The sequence below is a fragment of the Emydura macquarii genome, unplaced genomic scaffold (assembly GCF_026122565.2).
Source record: "Emydura macquarii macquarii isolate MOO-44397 ecotype Brisbane River unplaced genomic scaffold, CSIRO-AGI_Emac_v2 contig_2676, whole genome shotgun sequence".
NCBI classification, from domain to species: Eukaryota; Metazoa; Chordata; order Testudines; family Chelidae; genus Emydura; species Emydura macquarii.
In genome coordinates this window covers 24216758-24242260 of record NW_027132813.1, presented here as the reverse complement: position 1 = coordinate 24242260, position 25503 = coordinate 24216758, and the positions used below count along the sequence as shown (strand labels likewise).

Below are 25503 nucleotides of genomic sequence, written 5' to 3'. Positions count from 1 at the left end.
AGAACACAATTACCTGCTGAGACAGGGTAAGGGTGATGTCAGGCAAGTTTTCAGAAGGTTTTGAATATAGCCAGGGCCTATATACACACAGGTCAAGACTTTGAAACCCAACAGGGCCACAGCTCAGAATCAATCTTCCACTGTTGTAAAGGCAGTCAGTGTAAAAACAAAGTGGGCACAACACCATCATGGCTGCTCGGTCCTACGAGCAGGTGCATGCCATAGCAAAGGTTGCTGAAACAAGAGCAACAAACTTCGAAGGCCTCATGCAACAAATTACTAACTGACCACAATATTGGGATTTTTTTTGTCTCTTGAGTTGTATTCTTTCTACACTGGGAAAGTTATCAATGTGGGAAGAGGAGAGGAGACAAACAGAGGACCTATTAGGTGGCACAGCAGGTTAGTGCAATAGCTTTTTAGCTCAGGAGTCCTAAGTTAAAATCTGGGCTCAAGTCCCTTGACTTTGATGGTCTCATTCTGACTCCACTTGTTCATATCACAAAACCAGCATAACATTTTGCACCAATGATAGTCTCTGCTCTAGAAACCCCCCTTGCTGGAACTTATTTGTGCTGAAGAAAGTTCAATCCCTTTGAAATGTTCATGCTTTTGGGATGAGCAAAATAAAATGGACATTTTTCTTTAAGACCCTCCAGACATTTCAAACAAACAAGCTGGAAATGCCAGTGACAGTGACTGAACAGATGGAACATGTCTAGAATTCCTTTCTAGATCCAGCCAAAAACTATCCCATATGACTTCTCAAGACAGTTTATACTGGAGGGAACTTGATCTTGGCAGAATTTATAATGATAGGATTACATAAAGTCCATGGAGAAAGTGCATTTATCCATGCAATTTGCTGTCTAACTCTTAATATAGCCCCCAGTATGCAAAGAACTGGCAGCAAAGTACTTTTTCTCTGTAACAGCAATTGGCATATAGTCTGGCATATATTGGCATATATCTTTAGCTGTGAAAACCAGATTTTTACCAATCCAATATGAGGAGTGAAACCCAGGGGAATTTTGCCACTGACTTCAGTGGGGCTGTGATTTCATCTGAGGACTCTGTTCTGCAACCACTTGTGCACAAACACAGGGGTCTATCTGAATGCAACAGGATCACAACCTATCTCTTTAATTCACTTGCAGCATCTTTGCAGGAGTACAGCTGCTGTGTACTCTTTCTGCTAGTCTTAATAATTGTAAAGCTCTAAACCTGATATGATTTTTTTTAGGTCTAAATATTTTGAAGAATCTTATTCTGCAGTCTTCACATATATTTTATGTTACTATATTATCATCAAAACACATATATCCTTTTCATTTATTCACTAACCTCAAGAAGAACAATATCAGTTCAGGTTACATGTTAGAAAAACCAGATTTCAGAAAATTACAACCGGCTCTCTATCTAATGGGTGTTTTGTAGTCCATGAATTTGATAAACTTAGTCTCAGTCCAAAAATCCACTACCAACCTGGGTGCTAATTGACAACTTTATTGATAATCTCAGCAGAAAGGCCCTGGGTTGAACAGGCCTGGAGAGTGAACTGCTCTCTCAACCCTAGAGGTGATCTCTTTACATTAGGGGTGAGACAGTGTAGAGGATTGAGCGGACACTCTCCATGCCTTACCTATTCTGAAGATAAAAACATAACTTTCCTATCCAGGCTGTGATGGGGTATATCAACCTCACACTGGGTCAGAAGGGGTTAATGAGAGCCTGTGGGATCAATAAGCCCCACCCTGCTACACCTGCAGTAGGTGTCAACCCTGGGAGCAGGAGTTAAAAGGAGGAATTAAAAGGGGGAGAGGAGGTGAGGGGGGGCTGACCAGGAGATTAGATTAGATTTCATTTCTGGCTCTTGCTCTGTGAGACAAGCCTGGCTGGAGTGAGGCTGTTGAGTTGGACTGCTGGCAGACAGCACCTCCCTGAAAAAAGGTAAGTGGACCTGAAATAGGCAATCCAAGGCAGAGGTGAAGGAAAAGCTAGAAGAAGTGAGTATGCCCAGGATTCTCAATGCTTGTGGAAGGGCCTGTAGGGAGCAGGGACTGTCCTGACAGGAGAGCAGAGAAAACTCTTCTGTAGCAGAACCAACTGGGTGGCAGAAAGTGCTAAGAAGCTCTGCAATAAGCCTGTGGAAGAAGCTTAGCGAGAGAGAGATGCTGATACACTGTGAGCCTGGGAAGCCTCTGTGGGAAAGGCCCAAGAGGGAAAGGTAAGACCTAGTCCAGGGAGACAGCAGGGGACTGTGTAGACAGGTCTTGACTGCTTATTAAAGGGTCCCTGGACTGGAACCCCATGGAGTGGGAGGGCTGGGTTCCCCTTTCGGCCCACTGAAGAAGGTGGAGCAAACCCCCCCGGCAAGGAGTAAGGACTGTTGAAACCTGCTGATACCTGGGATAAGGACTACTGAGTCTGGTGTTGAACTGAATGAGGTCAATGGACTATTATCTTTTGGATTCTTGGCTTACCCCACAAGGATTGGCACTATATAAGACCTGGTTGGAGGGTCAAGTTGCAAGAAGCTGAACATCATAGAGCTAGAGTGGCTGTCGGCAGGGGACAAAAGGAGGAGAGCTTGCTAATCACACAGAAACACATGGGGATGTTCTAGCTGGTGAGTCACACTCATACATGGGCCTGTTAACGAAGATCTTTAATGAGCAAACAAAAAAAAATTCTCACATACAGAAAAAAACCATGAACATTTACCAGGATTTTACCTTAAATAATTTAATTGCTTCAGTTTGCAGGGCCTCTGATGGCAGTGTTGTAAGAGGGGAAGCAATTCCTTCTTTGCTGTGACAAAGAGTAGGGTGTCTCCAAATCTGAGAGGCTGAACAGATAATGGTTATTGCTTGCAAGAAATCATTTATGATAATGATTTTACATAACATCTTTCATCTAAAAGGAACCCAACATGTTTTATAAACTCTTAGTAACTGACTTTACACATAGGAATCATTTTGCCCACCAATAAAGCATGGCCACTTCTGGGGTGAATCAGTGACACTATTAAAATGCATAGGAACAATTTTTTGATCGTAAAAGAAGAGTGCCTCACTCATTTGAAATTTCAGGGCAATTTAAGCAGGCAAAATGAAATTACCCAAGTTGGAATAAATCTTGTAAAAACTGTCCTGGTATTTTTTAATGACTGCAGATGTGTGACCTAGGTGTTGCATCTCACCTGGAAAAACATGGTTTCCACTAGCACAGAGCCCCCTAACACTTTGCTAGATATTGACTCAGCAGGAAAACAAACTCATCTGTCTTTATGATGGAATAACAGTCACTACTTCTCAGCAAAATATGTATTTGGTTTCTATTCTGACCCTCCAAACACCAAGTACAACGTATTACAGTTGAGTTAAAAGGGCTTTCCCTATTTATTTCCCCAGATGGCCCTGTTTATGGCTTTCCAATTTTGACAGGTAGAGGAAAAGATATAATCATTCAATACATCAGACCACTTCCTGACAAGCTTGAGTTTTTTCCCTAGAAGTCTCCCATTCAAGTATTGGTGATACCAGGGACTAAATAAATGGACAACTATAGCAAACTATGCTTCTGTGCATACTATGAACAAGAGAACAATGCTGATATACAGAGGAAGACAGACAGATCACAACTTTTTTGTTGATTGACTTAAGGGCAGCACACGCATTCTCCTTTTGCTTCATAAGACTGCTAAAAGCTATTTTTTAGGCTTTCACTAGTTTAAATGTAGACACCCAACATACATTCTTACTCCTCTTGTCTAATATCTTGAAGCTTAGGGTCTGACTGTGCAAACGCTAATTCACATGACTAATCCTTATTCCCATGCATAGTCCCCCTGATTTAAATGGAACTACTCCCAAGGATAAGAGTCTTCAGATCAATTTCAGAGTTTGTAACAGCGGATGCCCCAGTTAAGAACATTCTTCAGCAGACTTTAAAGACTGAGTATCTACAGCTGAGTTAGAGCTAATTAAATAAATTAAAAACCCACTTTCCATTTCCATGTACAACAGTGTTTTGGCCGTAAAGAACAGATGTAGTTTTGAATTTGGGCAGACAGACACAGATCATAAAGTTTCAGCTCATTTTGACTCTCCAAGGGAGACTATTGTGTAACTTGCCTAAAAAGAAAAAAACAGGCTTTGTACACTGACTTTCTTCTGAATACTGTAGATCAGCAGCATCTGGGAACATAGTTTGAGACTTCTGGAAGGCTTTAACACATATACAGTGAGGGCATGCATCAATTTTGATAAATTAGATTATATAAATTTAGAGACTTTGATAAAATACCTCCTGTAATAGGTTTGGTTTTTTCAACAAATTCAAGAAATAAATAAATGTAGAACTACCTCCTACTTTGTTCCATTTATTTGTGATCAAGACTGTGACAATAGTGTATGCATTTGGGTTCAGCTGTACATCACTATAGCAAAAATGCTCATTCAGCTAAACAATTTTTTTTGGTAGAAGAGAATGAATCTTCAGTGGGTAGGAAATTACCCAACTACTCCATATACTCATCACTACTGATTTATAACATTACACAAAACTATGGAGTAAATCAGATGAATGTGATCAAATATGTGCATATATTAATATGCTTTTAAATTAAATATTTATCTAAGCAAGGAGAGAAATATGAAACCTAGTGAACTTAAAAAAATAAACCCATACACTGAACATTTTTCTAATGCTATCTTGTTTTAAAATCAAAGTAGTAATGAAAATATATTTAATAGCACACTAAATATCAAGGTGGCTTTATTACTGTATGTTCATTCTGCTTGATCTCCTACTTCTAGCACAGCTTCAGCAAGTGGGACCCTGGTAGACCCAACAGTTAAGATGTTGGTACTAGGGCTGCTGCCTTCGCTCATTCATATAGTTAGGAACAAAATTTTGGGTTCCGAGGAATATATCTTTCTATCTGCCTCTCATTATGGGCCACATTCTGCACAAAACCAAGGGTCAGATACGTGTTTAGTGAAATTTTCAGAAAAGGATAGGCAGATTAGGTGACTTGAGCATCTAAACAGGTTTAGATGCTTCTGGAATCCTACGAGGCACCGACCTGCATTTTGACACCTAACTACCTTTAGAAATATGCACAGAGGCAGGTGGGCAATTTTGGATCAAGTAGTGCAATTTTCCTACTCAGATGAGGTTGGGGGAGGCCCAGAGGAGCAGGGGGAGACTACCTGCATCCCCCAACTTGTGCTTGGCTCTTGCTCTCGGTGTGGGGCTCCATTGTCCAAGCAGCCCTGCTATGCTGCTCTCTACATTGCCCAGCTTCACCCTGGGCTTCTGGTGGCTGTCACTCATGCTCCCCTGCCCGGCCCTGGCTGCAGCAATCCTGGCTCCCTCCACACTGACCCACTGCAGAGCACCTCCTGCCCAGGCACTGAGGGGGAGATGTCCCAGCCTCTCTGATGGGAAGAGAGGAGAGAAATCGTAGGCTGGATTTCTCCTCCTTCCCTTCCTCACCCACAAGAGAGGCCAGGACCACTGCCTCATCCCCATTATCCTTCTAGGGAAGGGACCTGCCCCCCATTGTGCCCCTGGACCTCCCTGGATCCTGCAGCAGTAACTGGAGGGGTGTAAGTAATAGAGCAATCTAAAATGCTGTGCTCTAATTGCCCATTGTAGACCCTGCTGCCATGCTCTAAAAGGTACCTAGTTCACCAGCAGGGTCTACACAGGGCAGTTACAACACAACACTTCAACATGTGCTACAGTCATCACAACCTGTGGATTGGGCAGAAAATCCAGCATCTCTAAACCTCAGAAGACACCTCCACTGATTCACCTCCGACCAGACCTGGCCTGTAAAGTCTGCAGGCACCCACAAGGTTGCAGAAAAGAATGCTCTGCTGCTAGTAGGAATAGCAAAACCAGCAAATCTATAGCAGTTTGCTGTGGTTGCAATTCCTATTTTGTGTGTGTGTGTGTGTGACAGACAAAGTGTGTGCTTCCCTACTTTGGTGAGGCAATGCCCCAACACACTTTATACACCAACTACCACTGAATCTGCTCCAAAGTACAAAGCGTCCTTCATTCCCTTTGATTTAAGCACCTTGTAAGATCATGCCCTGTTCCATTTCAAGGATATTTTGAGTAGGAAAAATTTATGCATAGGAAAGAGTGAAACCAAACAGACCAGGCATGAAATCTTGGCCCCACTGAAATCAAGGAGTTTTGCCATGAATTTCAATGAGAGCAGGACTGAATCCTGAGATTTTATAGACTCCTATTTCTGTGAACTTCTGAGAGTATTTGTAACCTCCTACATAGAAAATATATAGTGCAATTATTCTGTGATGCAGGTAAACATTCAGGGAAAGCAACAATAATATCACTTCCTTAATGATGTATTTTTTCCACCAAATACAAGAGCATATGAATTGGGTTTAAACTGTCAAGCATCACATGAAGAATATATATTTTATAGTGATCTCTCAGTGCACAACATTCACCAAGACCTGTAAATAATATTAGAAAAAATTCTCAGGCTTTAACTTGCTGCCATAGCACCCTATGGGGCAAATGGCCATTTCTCCAAAATCTATGTCTACCTCAGTTTAGTGCAGAAGTGGGTTTATTCTGGGAAGGTGAAGTTTCTGCCTTGCATACTCAAAGTGCTTGCTTGTTGGCAAGACAAGAAGTGACTCAACAGTCCTTTGTTTAATAACACCTAATTCTTTTATGGCACTTCTCATCAGTAGATTTCAAAACACTTTACAAAGGAGGTCAGTATCATTATTGCCATTTTAGAGATGGAGAAACAAATATACAGAGAGGGGGAAGTGACTTGCCCAAGGTCACCCAGCAGGACAGTGGCAGAGCCAAGAATTTCTCCCTATACAAAGCCTCAGAACAGCCTCACATTTATTTTAAATATCATAGAGGAAACAGGGATAAAACACACTGAAATGGGTCCTGTTGGTATGATGTGCGAGGGCTGAAATAGGCATATCTTTTGCCCTTCCTACACTGCTGTTTAGCAGAATTATCATGCTATTGTCTGTCAAGACTAAAACTTTAATGACTTCAGTAGGCCATAGTGTTCATGTAATGATTTTTGTAATTCTGATGGCAGTGGTGGAGCCAGATTTTGAGCACTGGTGGAGTGGGGGGGATGATGGGCCATTGATGGTTCCACTTTCAATTATACCTATTGGCTTGAAAATGCACCACACATACACCTAAAAGCTTCTGGAGGGAAGGGGAGGGGCACTTGCCTCTCCCCGTTGTCCTCCTATTAGCTCCACCACTGCTGACAGGTTGAAAAGGCAAGGGAGGAAAATTCTGAGAGAGAGGGTGCTGGTGCTAAATTATCTAAAGAGTTATATCCCTGGTTTGCATTTCAAAGGCCTTGTGTGTTTAGATCCTGCTGTAAACAAACAATGCCATTTCTTATTGGGTCGAGATCTTTGAAAGATTTGGAGCCCTTTGACCCTGCAGACAGCACAGGATACCAGCAGCACAGGTAATCTATACCAACTATGTCTACTAGTCACCTAGATACCAGTGTTATGACTCAGGAGGAACCAATAAATATAACGCCATCAATGACACATTATAGGAATGTCAAGAACTTAAAAGTACATTAAAATGGATGGAAAGTTTTAAGAGATCTTGACCTCTTTTCTGGTTAATTCATATTAAAATTGGAAGACAAAAGGCCAAAAACAGCTTAGTATAGAGCTCTTGGCTGGTCTCTAAATAATGTGTTTTGAATGTCTGTTAATGTGTAAGGTCTTCTATTGAAATCTAATGACTAAACATTTACTGTTCATGAAAAACACATTTAATTCCTGTTCTAAATTAACAAACTGACTATATCAAAACACAAACATTAAAAGCACTGGAATGGTTGGCTACAACTATTACTATACTTCTGGTATGTACAAAAAAAAGTGACAAATTTGGGACAAATATTATACTCTGAATATAGTTGATCAGATAAGTATTAAGATTATTATGTGGAAACAGAAATAAACCTACTAGGCTCCCCTTCCACATTTAATAGTTTGCAAACAAGCTGTTCAAATTCTGATCCAACATTTACATTGGTGCTTCCAGCAGCCACAGTCAGGTGATAAAGCCAAGTGTCCTACAAGACAAAAACAAACAGCCTAATCATCATTCCCAGCAGAGTTTTGAGAATTAAACAAATTGAATGTTTTCACTGAACTTTTCCAAAACAAAGAACTTCAAAAATATTCTCTTTAAAAAAATTCTACAGATGAATTTGGCATTCATGACCAATATCATCAGCCAGACAGGTTCTATGCAACCTTCCCCACACAGCTCAGCCAAAGCACCTTAATCCTGATTTGCAGGAAGTTTTCTAGTCTACTTGCAGCTGTCTCTTGAGCAGAAAGTGCACTAAAGCCAGATGTCGATGAATGTCCAGTAGAGACTAGGAAGATGCTACACAACTCATTTTTTTTCACATGTAGCTAAGGCAGAAGTTAAATGCCTGAAAACTGAATTGTAGTGCACTAATTCACTGAACCATTGAGACATCTTATAAGAAAGCTTTTTCCCCCACCTCAGATTAGTGCTATACCCCCTGTGAAGCCTCAAGGATTTCCCCTTGTTTTACTTCCCTATCCTTGATCAAGGCCTTGTATTACAATCGCCTTTCATTTTAGCCAAGGAGAGTAGAACAGAGCCAGAGATCATTGAGAGATGGAAGGCATCCCCTTCCCTCTCTAAGAGGCTAATATAATGTCTCTGTATTACTTATTGCCCTTCCAACCTGTGGAGTAAGACCAGGAATCAAAACAAGGTCTACAAGACTGTTTCAGAACACTAAAAAATAAAGTTTTAACAATCCCTCTCATATTATTCTTGTTAATTTCCCCCTTAGTGTGCACTAGTTACCATTACTGCAGAAAATGGACAGTAAGCTGGATAGGAGTCCCTGCAAGATAATCTAATGGTATTTTCCAGATACCTTAAAAGGGGTCAGTTAACTTTAGTTATCCCTCAAACTCTGAATATTTGTAAAAGTGTGACCTCTTTGTCTGTTACATCAGACTGTCGGCCCGATGGTCTAGCAGAAAAGCCAATTGTTTCTGACTGTTCATATACTACTTACTGTAGAAAATGTTCATATCACAATACCAAATTCAGCTGTCTTATTGAAACTTGATATGGGGTATATTTACTACCTTCTCATGTTTGGATCCTATAAGAAGATAGGTAGGTCCTTGCTCTTTAGGATGGATAACAATGGTATAATGTGTTGATAATAGACTGCGACCACTGGCCTCATAATCTTCATCTGAATCACATGACCTGTCAACTTCTTCAACTTTAGCTTCCCAAAGCTTGATTTGACCCAGAGGAAACTAAAAGTAAACATAAGAAATAGTCAGGGAGCAAATATACATCTTGGATAACATCAGTTTTACTATTCTTGATCTACAAATGAAGAGAAACTAAAACTAGCATCAACATGCTTTGAATGTTTTGAAATTGTGTAAGTCCATACAATTATAGTCTTTTAATGTTACTAAGAACTGTAGGGTAAACTACTTTCCCAGTTTATAATCACAGAGGAGAGGAAGCATGGTCTTGTCATTAAAGCACAGTCCTAGGGATGAGAAGATTTCAGTTCTATTCCCAGCTCCGCTTCTTGCTCCTCCAGGTTATTTTGTTCTTGATAGTTGCACATTCCATGTGCAATCTATCCAACACAATAGGTCTTGGTTGTGGGGGAAGATGCAACCCTTGAGATATCCCAGCCCCAATCCATTTGAGGATTCTAAAGCTCAAAACTAGGACCTAGAATTTAAACTTAACCTAGTATTTGATATGGAGTCAGTGTGGCAACTAGAGCATCACGGTGATGTATTCACAATGCGTGGGGATGGTTGGCAGAGCTGCTACACTATTGCTACCAATGGATCTTTTTCAGTGTGTCTGGTTTCATTCTCAAGTATAGCAGATTGCAGTATGTAAGCCTGGAGATTACAAATGCATATATAGCTATGGCCAAGTCTGCCTATGTCGGGATCGGGTCTAGTCTCAGCCAGCTGTAGGTGAAAGAAAGTTTTTCATAGGTATAACTATGTGGGCATCCAATATCAATGAGGAATCCTGAAGGATACAAATATTGCATACCATTTTCACAATTAGCAGGTGGTATCTTTACAGAGGATGACAATATAATGCTGGCTAGTTTCTTGAAAGATATTTCTCGACCTTTGTCTTGCCCAGAGTTAGCATCAGCTGGCTGCCTTTTATTGTGATGCTGATCTTCTGGAGATCCTGGGATAGCTAAGAGATGGCACTGTTTGATGGAGAAGTGAAGATTGGCATATCATTTGTGTATTGCTGTTTATCAAGGCTGTGGTGTCTTAAGACAATATATTGAATATGATGGGTGAGGGAAAAGGGCCTTGAGGATCTTTCACAGATTAGGGATTGTGTCTGAGGTGCATCTTCCCATCATTCCGAGCTCCGTCCGAGAGAAAGGATAAGAATCATTTCAGTGTGCTGCCATGTACACCTAGAAATCTAAAATAATCCAGCACTACTTTATGGTGTATGGTGTCCAATTATGTGGAGAGATCCAGCAAAAAGAGGAGGGATGTTTGTCCATGACCAAGAGCAGGTTGTGCACCAGAGCAATCAGCATCATATCTCTGGCACACGATTGGTTGGAAATGTTGCTAAATATCACCAGAGACCAGGTGTAGTTGATGCTAACTCTTTGCCAGCTTCTCAATAATTTTGTTAAGAAATTGGAGATTAGATATTAGGAAGTAGCTGGCAAGTTTGATTGCATCAAGAATTGTCGTCTTGTATACTGATTGGAAAATGAGTGTTTTAATGTTCTTGGTAAGTTGCCCCCTTTGAAGAAGGCATTGACTAAGTCTGTTAGTGAAGGATGCAGGTGTTCTTGGTTCTTCTTCACTAACCAAAATGGACATGGGTCAAAGATACATGTGCTGACTTGCCTTTCTTGTAGTGCTTCTAAAACTCCTGCTTTATCAACAGGTCAAATTCTGAGAAAGGGGCTTTTTGAATTCTGAGCTCCAGAGATGCTATCTCAGTTACAAGTAACTTTTTGCTCTGAAGTACTTGTGCTAAATAGTATTTTCTTTAAAGCAGATGATACTAAATTAGGTTTACAAGAAGCTGTGTTGACAGATGATTTCAGTTAGTGTAATCCTTCTCCATTGTTCGGCACATGGTTTTCAAAATAATGCTATTTTGAATCCTTTTAACCAAATGGACTCCACTAATGTAACATATACAGCAGTTTACATTACTGGATGCCTCACAGGCTCTTTATTTCTATACACACATTTCATTGTAATATAAACTTATGTTTTCACAGTTAGCAACCCCTCGAATATTGAAAACTTTGCATATGCAGTATTTTTAAAGCACATTCTGCTTGTAAAAGCTACACATCCTCTACATTACAATCTAGTAAAATAGTTGTTCATTCTGGTTTAAAAAAATGCAGTAAAACTCATCCAAATGTTAGACAATTATTTATGATGAGCCACCTAACTGCCTAGATATTGCTAAACGGACTATTCACCAGAAATAATTTTCAAAGATAAGAACTTGGAAATTCTTGTACTTTAAATATACAGATTTCTTCTTATACTTGAGTTGAAAACCAAGTTAAAATAAATCTGTCATCAAATCTCAGTCAGTATGTAATGTAATCATACTTTCTCAGCAGCTTCTCTGTAAAATGAGCTAGACATTAATACTCTGAAATGAAATTGTTACTGGATTTTGAAACATTATAGAATTGGTATTATATTTGCAAAGAATAATATTAAACAAAAAAAAAATCCTGAAGTATGGCTTACTACTTATTTGTACAGTACCATAAATAAGCACTATTTAAATTTTCCACTTGCTTTCAATGACATTACTCAGACTGCAAAGTTATTCATATGTGCTAGTGTTGCTAGGATCGGGCTCTAAATTAAGAACAAACAGGAGGAGGCAACAACAGGGAGACAAAGAAAAAGGGAAGGATGATTAGAAAACAATATGCTTGATCTAAAACCCAGTGAAATCACTATCAGGCCTGACACGGTCACATGATTGTTTAGGAGGTTAATGTACGTGTATAGTGCAAGTAACAATGAAGGTTCTTTGTGCTGCTTCTGCTATTGTTTTAATGGCTTAATGGAATCAGTCAGCTGTCTATTCAGTTTAGTTTTAATTAGGTTTTAAGTGGGTGAAATAAAATATTCTAAAACTCAGGGGTTAATAATAAGACTGCTCAGATATCACCAAAATCCCCATTCACCACCTTAGCAATGGAGATGTTTGGTCAGACCAGAGGGGGAATGCACTGCCCCAGAAGCAGGGAGGCACATGTCTGAGAAATGTTCTCCCATCTCAACAGGTGAGGAGGTGTGATGCTGGTTAAACCAGAAAATGGATGCATTGCTTTCAGAGTGGGGTAACAGAGTAAAACAAGTGGCCATAGATGCAGGAGCCAGGCTTCTCCTCTTCCTCAGGTTCTTGCATCCCACTGGCTGTCTGAGGGAGAGTGGGAGTTGATTAGCCTCTGCACTCCTCCTCCCAACAACCAAAACTTTTCCCTAGGCATCATGAGTCCCTTGCCTCTTCAGCTGCCCTCCCATCTCTTTAGTTTACATTGAGAACTGTGCTCCCAAAAAACAGACAATTAGTCAAACTGACAGCATCTTGGAATTAGGGAGGATTTTCCCCCCATTGGGCCAAATTGGCAGTGGCCAAGTGGGTTTTTTTCTCTTTCCATGTAGCACTATGAAGGCATAAGTGGGGTAAAGAAGAGAATCTGGATGTCTGTATATTAAGGGATAATATAGGAAGGTTCAATTTGTTGCAACATGAGGCTGAACTACAGGGCAGATAAAGGCTAAAGTCAGCTCCAGAGATCAAGGAGACTGAGGATTTGTGCTGGTAGACTTGTATGGAGAAAGGGAGACCTGAAGTCTTTGCAGACTGAAGTTCCCCCATTAGTACCCTGAATCCCTGTTGGGGTGTGTGTATGTGAGAGAGAGACTTAGAAGTGAAATGAGTCCAGAGGGACAAGCTCAGGGATCTACCCTCAGTTGTTATATGGTAGGAGCCTGTAAGCCTTCACTAGGCTCAGTTAAATGCCTGGTGCAAGATGGTTAGGCATATCATACCCATAACAAGTGTTAGTTAATGAAATTGTAGCCTCTCAGTTAAAAATTCATCCCACTGTCTCTTTCATTCACCTGAGAGTCTTGAGCAAGTAAGTCCTAGTCTTTTAATATGAAAGACATACCATTAGAAAGACATACCTTATCTTCTTGACTACGGAAATAGTAAAGAGTTTTTCTAACCAGGGTACACCACACTCTTTTGGAGTATCCATGTTTCACCTGAAATTACAGTACAGTTAAGTACAAATTATTTTTTAATATAAAATTATTTTATGAGCAGGGTCCAACCAGTGAAACTTAGATACATATTTCAGCTTCTCAGAACTCTGATGATTGGAATAAGGAATTCCTGTAAAACCTTACTATAATATAAAAATTTAAAACTGCATGACTTTCTGTTTATAGGCATTAGAATTACAGGTATTAGAATTAAAAGCATAATATAGAATCATAGAATATTAGAGTTGGAAGGGACCTCAGGAGGTCATCTAGTCCAACCCCCTGCTCAAAGCAGGACTAACCTCAGCTATATCATCCCATCCAGGGCTTTGTCAAGCCTCAGCTTAAAAACCTCTAAGGATGGAGATTCCACCACCTCCCTAGGTAACCCATTCCAGTGCTTCACCACCCTCCTAGTAAAAAACTTTTTCCTAATGTCCAACCTAGACCTCCTGCCCTGCAACTTGAGACCGTTGCTCCTTGTTCCGTCATCTGCCACCACCGAGAACAGCCTAGCCCCTCCTCCCTGGAACCCCCTTTCAGGTAGTTAAAGGCCGCTATCAAATCCCCCCTCACTCTTCTCTTTTGCAGACTAAACAAGCCCAGTTCCCTCAGCCTCTCCTCATAAGTCCTGTGCTCCAGCCCCTAATCATTTTGGTTGCCCTCCGCTGCACTCTCTCCAACTTGTCCACATCCTTTTTGTAGTGGGGGGCCCAAAACTGGACACAATATTCTAAATGCGGCCTCACCAATGCCAAATAGAGGGGAATAATCACTTCCCGTGACCTGCTGGCAATGCCCCTCCTAATGCAGCCCAATATGCCATTAGCCTTCTTGACAACCAGGGCACACTGCTGACTCATATCCAGCTTTTTATCCACTGTTACCCCCAGGTCCTTTTCTGCAGAGCTGCTGCCCAGCTCGTCGGTCCCCAGTCTATAGCTGTGCATGGGATTCTTCCTTCCTAAGTGGAGAACTCTGCACTTGTCCTTGTTGAACCTCATTAGATTTCTTTTGGCCCAATCCTCCAGTTTGTTTAGGTCACTCTGTATCCTATCCCTACCCTCCAGGGTATCTACCACTCCCCCCAGCTTAGTGTCGTCCGCAAACTTGCTGAGGGTGCAATCTACCCCAACCTCCAGATCATTAATAAAGATGTTGAACAAAACCGGCCCCAGGACCGACCCCTGGGGCACTCCGCTTGTGACCGGTTGCCAGCTAGACATGGAGCCATTGATCACTACTCGTTGAGCTCTATGCTCTAGCCAGTTCTCTATCCATTTTATAGTCCATTCATCCAACCCATACTTCTTTAACTTGCTGATAAGAATACTGTGTGAGACAGTATCAAAATATGCCTGATTCAAAACCCATTCAAGTCAACAGGAGTCTTTCCATTGGTTTTGGATCAGAGCTTAGACAGAAAAAGTTGAGGAAATGAAAATTGGAAGGGACACTCAAACTACAGCTAATGATAATCAGAACTCTTATAGGGCCTTACACCCAAGAATTTTAAAGTGCCTAATGAAAATTAAGTCTCAAACCCATGTGAGGATGGTAAGTATTAACCTCCACACTTTATAGAAGGGGGAAAAAGCAAAGACAAAGAGAGGTTGTTACTTGATCAAGGTCACAAAATAACAGTCAGGAGTAGAAGCCAAGAGTCCTGACCCCAAGTTCTCTGTTCTAATCACCAAATCAGATTCTCTCCCATGCTAACTTTGACTAACATCATTCCTCTGAAGAGATGGAAACTGCACAGATCCCTGGCAGGTGACGGGAGTGGGATAACAGAGTACATTCTCCGAAGCATTGTTGCGTGCTTTCCTCAGATCCATTGAGCAAATTAGGACAAATAATTGCATCTAGCGCTCAAGAAGTCTGGTTATAACACAACAGCCATGGGAGCAGATATGAAATTCCTACTTATGACGTGGCATCACTAGCTTTTTGAATGGAGAAAAAATGTTTTAGAACAATCTCTAGCAGTAAGGTTCTTGTCCCATAACTGCACAGATTAGGACAGATAGTTTCCTCATTCCTACCTATTCTGCAATTCTCAATAAACCACTGTAAAGAATAAAACAGACAGTAGTACTATTTTTTTTCTCATTGATATTACTGAAATAAAGGGATTCCCTTTAATTTGACCTAGATGGGAAATCATTATACTGGCTCAATGGTTAACGTTTGAACTTATTAAACATTTCAAAACTTTAAATTTCTAAATAAATAATGTAAGAGAGTCTTGTATTCAATCAGGAGTATGTACTGTCATAGATACTTTTTTAAAACCAGCTGCCATGTGTCATAAATAACAGTATCTGAAGTGACTGTATTAATGAAATCATGATCTTAAAAATTGTCTCAAGTTTGTACCTCCTATAGTTATAAGTAAGATCTTAGACAACTACACCTGAAAAATAGGTAGAGAAGAAAGTTATTCATCTCTATTTTTTCATGTTTGCTTTGTGAATTAGACAGCATTTTGTCTATAATCAATTAAAGTTAAAATCATAAAATGCTATTATATAATAATGTTAATGGAAATATTAAAGAATGTATGTTTTACTGTTAAAGTAAAGGAAATTAAACAAAATTAAATTAAAGTTTACAGTTCTAATTTAAACCTATAAAAGCAAACCAATTCCTCCATTTTGTTGGAGTTTATTTACATTTTTAATTTTAAAGCATCATCACTATAACAACAAACCCTTAATGGAACTGAACAAGCTTTGGTAAAAGTTAATTGCTGGAAGGCTTCAATAGGCTGTTGTAGCAAACCAGTTCTACTCATAAGCACAAAATATTGATGACCGTGAAGAGGAGTAGGGACTTTGCTGTGAAACAGCTTTTGTTAAAAGCAATGGAAGAATTGATTCATCTGTAAATTTAGGCTGTTTTAAATTAAGAATAGAAGGTGCAGTTTGTACCACAGTGTAACACTAAACTGAATTCAAATAGGGTTGAGGATCAATCTGCATAGCAAGTGATAAAAATAAGGAAGGTCTAGAATAGGTTTGTATGGACCAACATTACACTTTCAAGGACTTTGCTATCTTAAATACACAAAGCCCCATCCTGGTAAATCAGGCACTAGGCTCAATATTTTCAAATGCAGGTGAATTTGGTATGTACATCCACGTTCAGGGTACTTAAACAAGCAAATTGATTTTTTTTCCCAGTGGTACTGAGTGGAGGACCCAAATTTAAAAAAATTGGGCTAATTTTCTGATTATTTAAATAGATTAGGTCAGATTCTCTGCTGTGGCCCAGCCCTTTTGTGCTGCTCTGGAAGTGCAAAGGGACAGGAAAACAACAGGATCTGATCAGCTGATCATTTCCCTGGCACAAAGATGTACACAGCTGGTGTAGAACTAGCACAAGAAGTTCCTGCACCACATCCTCACCCAATTCTGATACAGGTGGCAGCAGGGACACTTATGTGATGGGATCATGCTGAGCTCTGGCTAGCCCCACCTGATGTATGTTCCCTGGAGACAACTGCAGCTGGCATAAGTTATTGCAGAGTTCAGGCTGCTCCAAGCTATGTAAATATAGCTCCAAGCTATAGTGGAGCTGGCGTGGAGTCAGGAAGAGAATCACACACACCATACCAAGTGGAAACTTGGCACAGCAAAGAATCTCTGCCATTAATGGATTTTGTGTTCATAGTGGTACAATACACAAACAAATAGCATATTTAATAAGTTGGGAGATGTCTCATTCACTATAGATCAGAAGGGAACCGAAAGGAGAAGCCCCTGCTAAACTGCAATAGTTTCTACATTAATAGAAACATATTAATGATACAAAGTCCAAGAGCAATATCTAAATTTGATGAGTAAATTAACATTAACATAGTATATTCTCTCACTCTACACACTATCCTCATTATCTTGAAATATCTTGTGTTGACCATTGATGTTGGAGAAAAGACAGCCCCTCTTATTCAAATGTTTAAATTGAGGCATGTGGTAAATCAGGGCCCTAATGACGTGCAAGCAGAGAATTCAACATGGAAGCTACTGAATCAAAAGAGAATTGGATATCAAATGGCCAAAAGAAAAAGGCTTGATAAATTAGATTTTTATTACATTAGTAGGGGAGTAGGCAGTCCTTCTGGATTATTCACATTGTAAGAGTGCAAACCTGATAGCCTATCTACTTTAATCTATTTACTCTTATGCTAAATATTTATAGTACAGGTACTTTTGGACTTTAACTTGGCAAAAACATTTTCGGTGCCCCTCAAACAGCACTTTTGCAAAACCACACAGGAATCGATGCTAAAAACTGCAGCTGACGTAGTACTGTACAAAGAAGTCTCTGTTAAGGGTCCAATCCTGCTCCTGTTGAAGCCAATTGGAGTTTTGCCATTGACATCAATGGAAGGACTGGTTACTAAAATTAGTTTACTACATGTGTTTTGTACAGTGTTTGTTGCCTTTTTTCACTGAGATATTAAGCAGAAATCTTTTTTAAAATAAAAACAACAAAAATAGTTTGTCAGGGAAATAAGTATCCATACCTTGGTCACCAGTCCTTTCATAGCTGGTTTCACATCAGGCTGTATGAAAAGTGTACTAGCAGCCTGCACTTTAAGAACATTCTGCAGTACTTTGATCCACTCTTCTAAGATGTTTGGAGAATCTGCAGTCAGGTAGTATGTTCGTTTTTCTGTGATCAACTGAATAGTGACAGAAAAGACAGCCTTCAGTTCTAAGAATAGTATGCATTTCAACTCAGTTAAAACAATATAGTTATTTACAAATACAAAATATTTGCAAAATTTTTGCTGTCACTTTTCAGAGTAGAACCACTTAATGACCATGCAGAGCAGCCGGCCCCATAGCTGATGGGATCTCATTTGAAAGATCCCCAATAATAAATTACATAGAATGCATTTTACCTAAGTTGGAATCACAAGTGGTGGCATTGGAACCTGTGGTTTCAGAGAGTGCTTGGAGCACAAAGCCATCCCTTCTGGGTTACATGTTGCAGGTAACAATCCTACCTTCACAAGAATATGAAAAAGATAACCATATAGTCTTTTCCATCTCCAATTTCTATAACTGAAACAATCTCTCACCCATCAACACCCACCGATGGAGGGCACAGACTAACTCCCAAAGGAGCCACGTCCAATTTTCCACATTTGGTGGAAGGGTCACTTTTGGGAGTGGAAAGAGAAGACCTTCTAAAATACAATGAGATAAGAAAGCACCTGAACTGTTTGTTTTCCATCACCTCTTACAATGTGGCTGGATATGCTTAACTCAATTTGACCTTGCGGTTTTTGAATTACATCACTCTGTGTGAAAGAATGGAAAAAAAAAAGATTATTCGTCTACAATAGTAATAAAATAATGGTATAACACCTTTAAGACCTGATCACTGGAAGCATCCAGCACCTAGCAGATAGTGTCCTCAAATCCCATAACATAAAAGTTGAGGGTGCTGAACACTTTGAGGGACTCGGCTTTTTATTATGAAATGCTTAATGTATTCAGGTGAAGACATTTATTTTTCCATCTGACATCTTTAGCGTTTCATTTAGAGGAATCTGGAATTAAACAGCAAACAAGTTACACATACTCACCGGAGATTTGTAGTACAATAATTCACCGGCTTTAAGCACAAACCACCGTCGTTTCCAGGTTTTTACTTTACCACCCATTTTTAACAAATATCCAGATTTTTCCAATGGCTCCTGAATATTTAAAATAAAAAATAAAGCATGTAATATATTATAACAAGGTATTTTGCCAACAAAAATACCTGCATGGTAAATAATTATTACAATACTTCCCATTTTATAGTAGATAGTAGATCTAGCTTTTACGTGCATTAAGACTCATGCATGTAGAAAGTATTTTCCCTATTTTCCAGTTAGACAAAGGCACAGAGATTAAATGAGTTGCTCAAAGTCACAGTATCAGAGCTAAGAACGGAACCCAGGACTCTTGATTCCCAGGCCTAGGCTCTAAGCATTAGAGCATCTCAACATTTTCATTAAATAATTATAAAAACATTGCACATAAAGCTTGTAATTTTAAAAATATATATACTCAACCCCTAACTTTTGGGCCTAACCTACTGAACAGTCCCCGAAAACTAATTCAGCAGCTACACATAAACATAGCTTTGGTGCAAACTCCAGCAAAATAAAGCTCAGGGTTGTTTTGCTTGTATAACTGGGTAACAACCATTAATACAAGCCATAGTGAGGAATACAGATGCAGCCCATTACCCCACACTGTGAGTATGGATTACATGATCTGTGCAGCATGCAGACCCACTGACCACACATCAGATCTGCCCACAGTCCCCCACATCCTATGTGAGGAAGATGCAGAGATCCCATCTACGGATATCTTCTTATTGTATACTGGGCGGTATATAATTCTCTCCACCCCTGACTCCCTAGTGGGGTCTCTGCTGTTGCTGCTGCAGATGCCACCTTTCCATACACCCAACTTGGTTCTTTTTAGCTGTGTTTAGATATTTGACATGTAATAGGTCACCCCAAGATTTAGTCCCAAGTGTCTGATTTATTACAGTCAGCATATGGCTCATTTAATGAATCTTAACACATTGCAAATAATTACATTTGTAGCCATAACAGTGTGCCAACCAAACCTAGTACTGAGCTTTGTTAACATCATTTGTAGAAGAAAGAAATATTATTACTTTTTGCATAACCTTAGTACTCACATTTTTTCCATTGTCACTTGATGAGGAACAGGTTTTAGGGAGTTTCTGCTCGGGCTCTGAATAGTCTGTGTCTGTTGAATAGGCATCAGGAGGAATAGCATAGTCACTTTCTGAGGTCATAGAAGACAAAGACACACCTGAACGAAAAAGCAAAAAAACAAAAAGAAGATGCCATATGTACATTTCTTGACCATCATATTTTAAACACAAGAAATCAGCATTGGTATGGAGGGAACAGCTGAGCTGGGAGCTGTTGACAAAAAAATATTAGTAGCATTCCAGGGGGAATTAAATATTTCTGATGAGAATATCAAGCAGTGCAAATAAATTCCTTAGAAGTAGTATCAAAGTGTTTATTTAGGAATGTGGAAATGCTCCTGGCATATAAAGAATGCAAGGAGCAATATGAAAAAGTCATGCTCAAGAACATTAGATACAATTTAATATTTACTGGTCATAAAATGTCCTTAAATTTCAACTTACTATCTGAACTCAAAACAGAAGGTATTAGGACAAATTAAAATTCCTCACATGGTCTACAGCTTTCAGCTCTCAAAAAGAATTATTTTAACAGACCATTCTATGCCATCAACTTTGGAAGGCTTATCTGACTTTCAGGTGAAAGCTGCAGCCACTGAAATTTACAGGGACTGATTCTTGGTTCCTTTAAGAAACTACAGCAATATAAAGCTATGGAAACTCTAGGAGAATATCTCACTGCATAAGTAGATTCCCAAGTGGTGTAGAATTGCTGCAAAAACTCTATCCTTCCTTTTCTACAGCCCCCACCATATGGGGCAACCTAGAGCACTCTGTACTCTAGCTATTCACAGCAGGTGGAGAGTTCCCAAGGAGCCATTGCAGGGAGAGCACAAGTTAGAGCAGCTTTAAGGGTGTCAGGAGCCCATCATTAATTTCTTCACTTCCATAAATCAGGTTCAGTCTAGATGACAGTCTCCATGTCACTCTCTAATCTTCAAAAGCAGTGTTCCCTAACTCCATTGCTTTATGACCATGTGCATAAGAGAGGTGATCCTTAGCACCCTAACAATCCGATTGAATTAAATCATGAAACGGGGACTCTTATTATGAACAGGCTGTTAGTTACTAATTAAAACTAAAATTATTCCAAAAAGAATACTTAAACAAAAATATAACACTATATGCTGTTATCACTGCTTCAACTAAGAGTAAGATATCAGGGAAGCTTACTTTCAAAAGAACAAAATTCTAAAGGAAATAAGTCAGTGATTCCATAAAACTTCTAATCAACTACACTTGCCCATAAATTCAACAGCCACAAACCAAATATTAATTTTCTACCCAAAACACATTGAAGCCCATATTCCTGACAATCAAATGGGGCTACTTCACCACTTGTGAACAAAGGAAAGTATTTCGAACATCTTGTTTAAAAGACATACTTGTTTACATATATATCTTTTAAATGCTGTCCGATTTAATTAGTCCTATTAAATCACCACACTTAAGAGTTCTGCAGTAGATCACTAGCATTTCGGTACATCATACTACTTCTCTGTCTATTCTTTGGCAATCAAGTGTAGGATCTTTATGCTAAACCATAAACGATTTTTTCTTTCCTTCTTTTTCTTTATCATCTGATCCTGCAGCTGCCTGTATGGCAGATTAATTGCTGATGCCTGTCATGGGGTTAGAATGTAGGTAGGCTGTCTAGGTTGACTCTCCCCACCACTTTTATTTTCTTTGACTTGCAATGAATGTGGGGAATTTTTGTACTGAGTCATTTATGAATAAGAGCCTGTGCAATTTTTTCCCTGCTAACAAACTGTTTATTCAAATCCATTTTCAGAATAAAAAAAAGTTTATTAGCCCATGTCCACCTGCTCCTATGAAAAACCACATCCCATTTTTCCCTGAATGATTCACTAATATTAAAACAAACTCTTTGCTTATTCATCATAATGGAAAAAACACTGGTTTTCAAATGTGAAACAGTTACCTTTAGAAAAGATTTACTTAAAACTACTGTTCAACTTTGAATAGTTAGTGTAACATTTGCACTGTAGGATTCTGTTTATTTTGTTTGATTAATTCCATATCATATTAGCTGATTTTGCAAATAAAAATTTACAAATTTTTGTAACTGCCAGACCTGCAAATTCATCTGTGCTCTGAGAGTCAAGCTGGGCTCTTTCCTCCTAAAATAGAATCAGTAATAATGACACCATAAGCCAATATACCCTCAGTTTTACCTGTGCAATCCCACTATCTTCAAATTATGCATGATAAATAAGGGCATGCGCTCAAGATTTTCATGGCTGTAAAGAAAGGGTTCTGAATGTGAAACAATGCAGGGCCATCTTCTTGGGTCTTCAGCAAGACAGCATGAAACAATGGGCCAGATTCCACTTTTGCTTACAATGCTGTAAATCAGCAGTGTTTCTAATCAATTCAACTGAGTTACATTGGTGTAGAAACTAGTGTGAGAAGCAACTTAAGCCCAAAGCTTTGACAGGTATGAACTGAGCTGTCAGCAAAGATAAGTCTGGCAGGAAAGTGGAAGAAAGATTTAAATCCTTTCTACACTAGTGCAATCCAACTGCAGCATGGATTTGCATTGGCACAGCACAGGCTTAGCTACATCAGTGTAACTACATTAGTGCAAAATAAGCCCTTAGATATCTTAGAGGGCAATGTCCATGGTAGATAAATTTGGTATGATAGAAAAAACCCAGTCAGGGAGGGCTTCATAACTTGCTACAATAGGAGCACTTTAGCAGCTATATCCTGTTTTCCCCCTATCAGAGGCCTAACCAAACTGTGGAGAAAGAACTAGATTAAGGACAATTCTGTAAAACAAGAATGCTGTATTCATTCTATGCAAGGCAGAGCATTACTGGGGAAACTTAACAGGGACGTCAAAACAACCTGTGGTTGGCACTCAAATTCTGTTAATCCATTTGCTGCATGTGCCTGACTATGACATAAGTGAAATTCTGTTTAGTTAGCAACTGACCTTGTCCAATCAGAGTTAGTTAATAACAACAGTGTTTTGATTTCTATAATACTATACTATCAGAGGATCTCAAACCACTTTACCAACAGGGAAGTAAGCCTCACTGCACCCCTGTGAGGTAGGTGAGTGCTATTCCCTTTTTGCAGATGGGGAAAACACAAGCACATAGAGGGTAGTAGACAGTTGTGTACCAGGGACTAACTTCAGCACAGCCTCTTCTTCCCTTTGCACAGGTCCTCAGGGGAGCCACTATAAAACTGACTGCTTTAGAGGCAGAGAGGATGGAGAATGCCTTTAGGAAGGTGGGCTTTACACCCTAAGATCACAGAACTGGACTGAACTCCTCAGCTGTCTAATTAGGTTAAATTATTACTTTTGTATTATAAACTTAAGGAAAAGATTTTGCTGACTCTAACTATATTTTTCTGCTCAATTATTCCATTTACTTATAGTCAAAGGTCACAGAAAACCACAGGGCAGGGAATAGAACCCAGATCCCCCCACCTTGTGCTTTAATAACAAAATCATCTTTCCCCTCAAATGTCAATCAGATACTACAGTAATGCCTTAGAAATACATATAAGGACTGGTAACCATGAAAAGGAAAGCAGCCCATTCTCCTGCCAGTTTGCTTTGGTTTCGGCTTTGATATGTGAAAAGTATAACAAATGAGTTAGATCCATGTTCAAGGCATCCATATTTTAAAAAGAAGAAATCCACTGCTATGAAGAATAAACACTGCATGTGCTCCAAAATCATATTAAGCCTCTCAAATTCTTTGTTTTTATGGTTTCTGCTCACCTCGTTTCATCGCCCTGGGGCTACCTGGGCCACTTCTACTTCGAGAGTCTGATTCTGAGGTTTGTGAGCTGGATCGGGAGCTGTCATCTTCCTCAGATCCCGAAGAGTCATCTAAGAATGGGCTGCTGCTTATTTGAGTTGCTTTCTGCAGAAATTAACACACATTCTTTGAAATTTGATGTAAAATATACCACTTTGTGGATGTATTTATTTTACTGGCTTTTAAAATAGCCTACTGCTGCAACAGGCACTATAGATGCCTACCATGCTAGAGATTTAATTGCAACAATTGAAACAAAGCATAATCAAACCAAATCCCTACCACCAATTATATATATATATATATATATATATATATATATATATATATATATATATATATATATATATATCTCACAATACATAAAATTATTGGCACTATCATTATTGCCAGGAAATCTTAATAGGCCAACTACCACAAGAGATACAAAACCAGAAATTGCCAAATTTACCTTTTTAAAAATACCTAAACCTTGTGCCCCAAAATCCACCAAACTTTATTTCTGGTAGACCAACAAGAGAACATGAGGATGAGTATATTTCACTTTACAAATAAAACTCACAGAGCATGATTTAGCAGCCGCCTGTGGTCTAAACTCTGGTTGAAGCTGTGCTGCTGGAAAACCTGTCTGGTAGACTGAGGTGGAGGCTAGCTGCCCCAAAACCCATGGTAAGGCTTCTCTATAGGCCCTCTATGAAATTAATACCGGAGGGATGTTCTGAGGCAGGTCTCAAAGTGAGGCAGCCATGGATCCAACATCCGGAATTAGTTGCACAGCAGGATGTGTGTGGGGCCACTCACTGACAGAATACAGACACACATTAAGGTTGCTTTTGCAGCAGGTGTGTCTGCCAGTTTGATCAGGGAAAGGGAATTTTGCTCAGTTACAAAATTTGGCTCTATATGCCATGATCTTGTACATTCAACAGTTACACCGGCCAAATACAGGCAAATAATGGGCTTTGTGCAGGGGGCCTTGAGCAGAATTTCTCTGCTCTCCTTGCCCCAGGTTACAATATGTCGGCAGAGCCACTCCACAGATGCTGCCGAAGCTTTTCATACAGCTGATGGGTTTGGCTGGTGGCTCCCATTTACTTCTGATCCACCAATCACATAGCCATATGCCAACAATCTGACCTGCCACACTCCAAATTCTTCTGCATGCTACAGCAGATAAAGCTCTCATGTAGCACAGCTCTGTGACATATGGGGGACAGGGACTGCCTATATGGGGTCTTAGCATCTGCATTCCCTCTGCACAGCACTGGAACTCTACTGGTTCTACTGCATTTAGATCGTACTGCTGTTCCTACTTAGGCCCTAGGATTCGGCTCATAAGTAGCAATATACAACTGAAAACCGCCAATACCTCTCTATTACATCATTTCTGTTTAAAAGCATACATCTTTTCAAATTACAAGAGGCTGCCAGTAAACAAATAATGTTCTGATTAGATTCCGCAAGCTATCTGAAAACAAATAGCTTTGGCATTGGCACAAAGACTCTTCTAGATGTAAACTTGTAATTACAGCATTGCACACAAC

At 39.6% G+C, this 25503-nt stretch overlaps 1 protein-coding gene across 1 annotated transcript in view; it reads right to left on the bottom strand.

Annotated features, from left to right (window-relative positions):
- The window catches only part of PLEKHH2 (pleckstrin homology, MyTH4 and FERM domain containing H2), an 88721-nt gene that overhangs the window by 23430 nt on the left and 39788 nt on the right, over window positions 1-25503 (bottom strand). The window contains exons 11-19 of the mRNA XM_067565422.1: window positions 23920-24064; window positions 20121-20257; window positions 19006-19116; window positions 18631-18717; window positions 17935-18093; window positions 13323-13403; window positions 9198-9377; window positions 8023-8131; window positions 2736-2848 (exon numbers count right to left, since the gene is read on the bottom strand). Coding sequence (XP_067421523.1) covers window positions 2736-2848; window positions 8023-8131; window positions 9198-9377; window positions 13323-13403; window positions 17935-18093; window positions 18631-18717; window positions 19006-19116; window positions 20121-20257; window positions 23920-24064 — 1122 coding nt within the window. The remainder of the gene's footprint in view (window positions 1-2735; window positions 2849-8022; window positions 8132-9197; window positions 9378-13322; window positions 13404-17934; window positions 18094-18630; window positions 18718-19005; window positions 19117-20120; window positions 20258-23919; window positions 24065-25503) is intronic.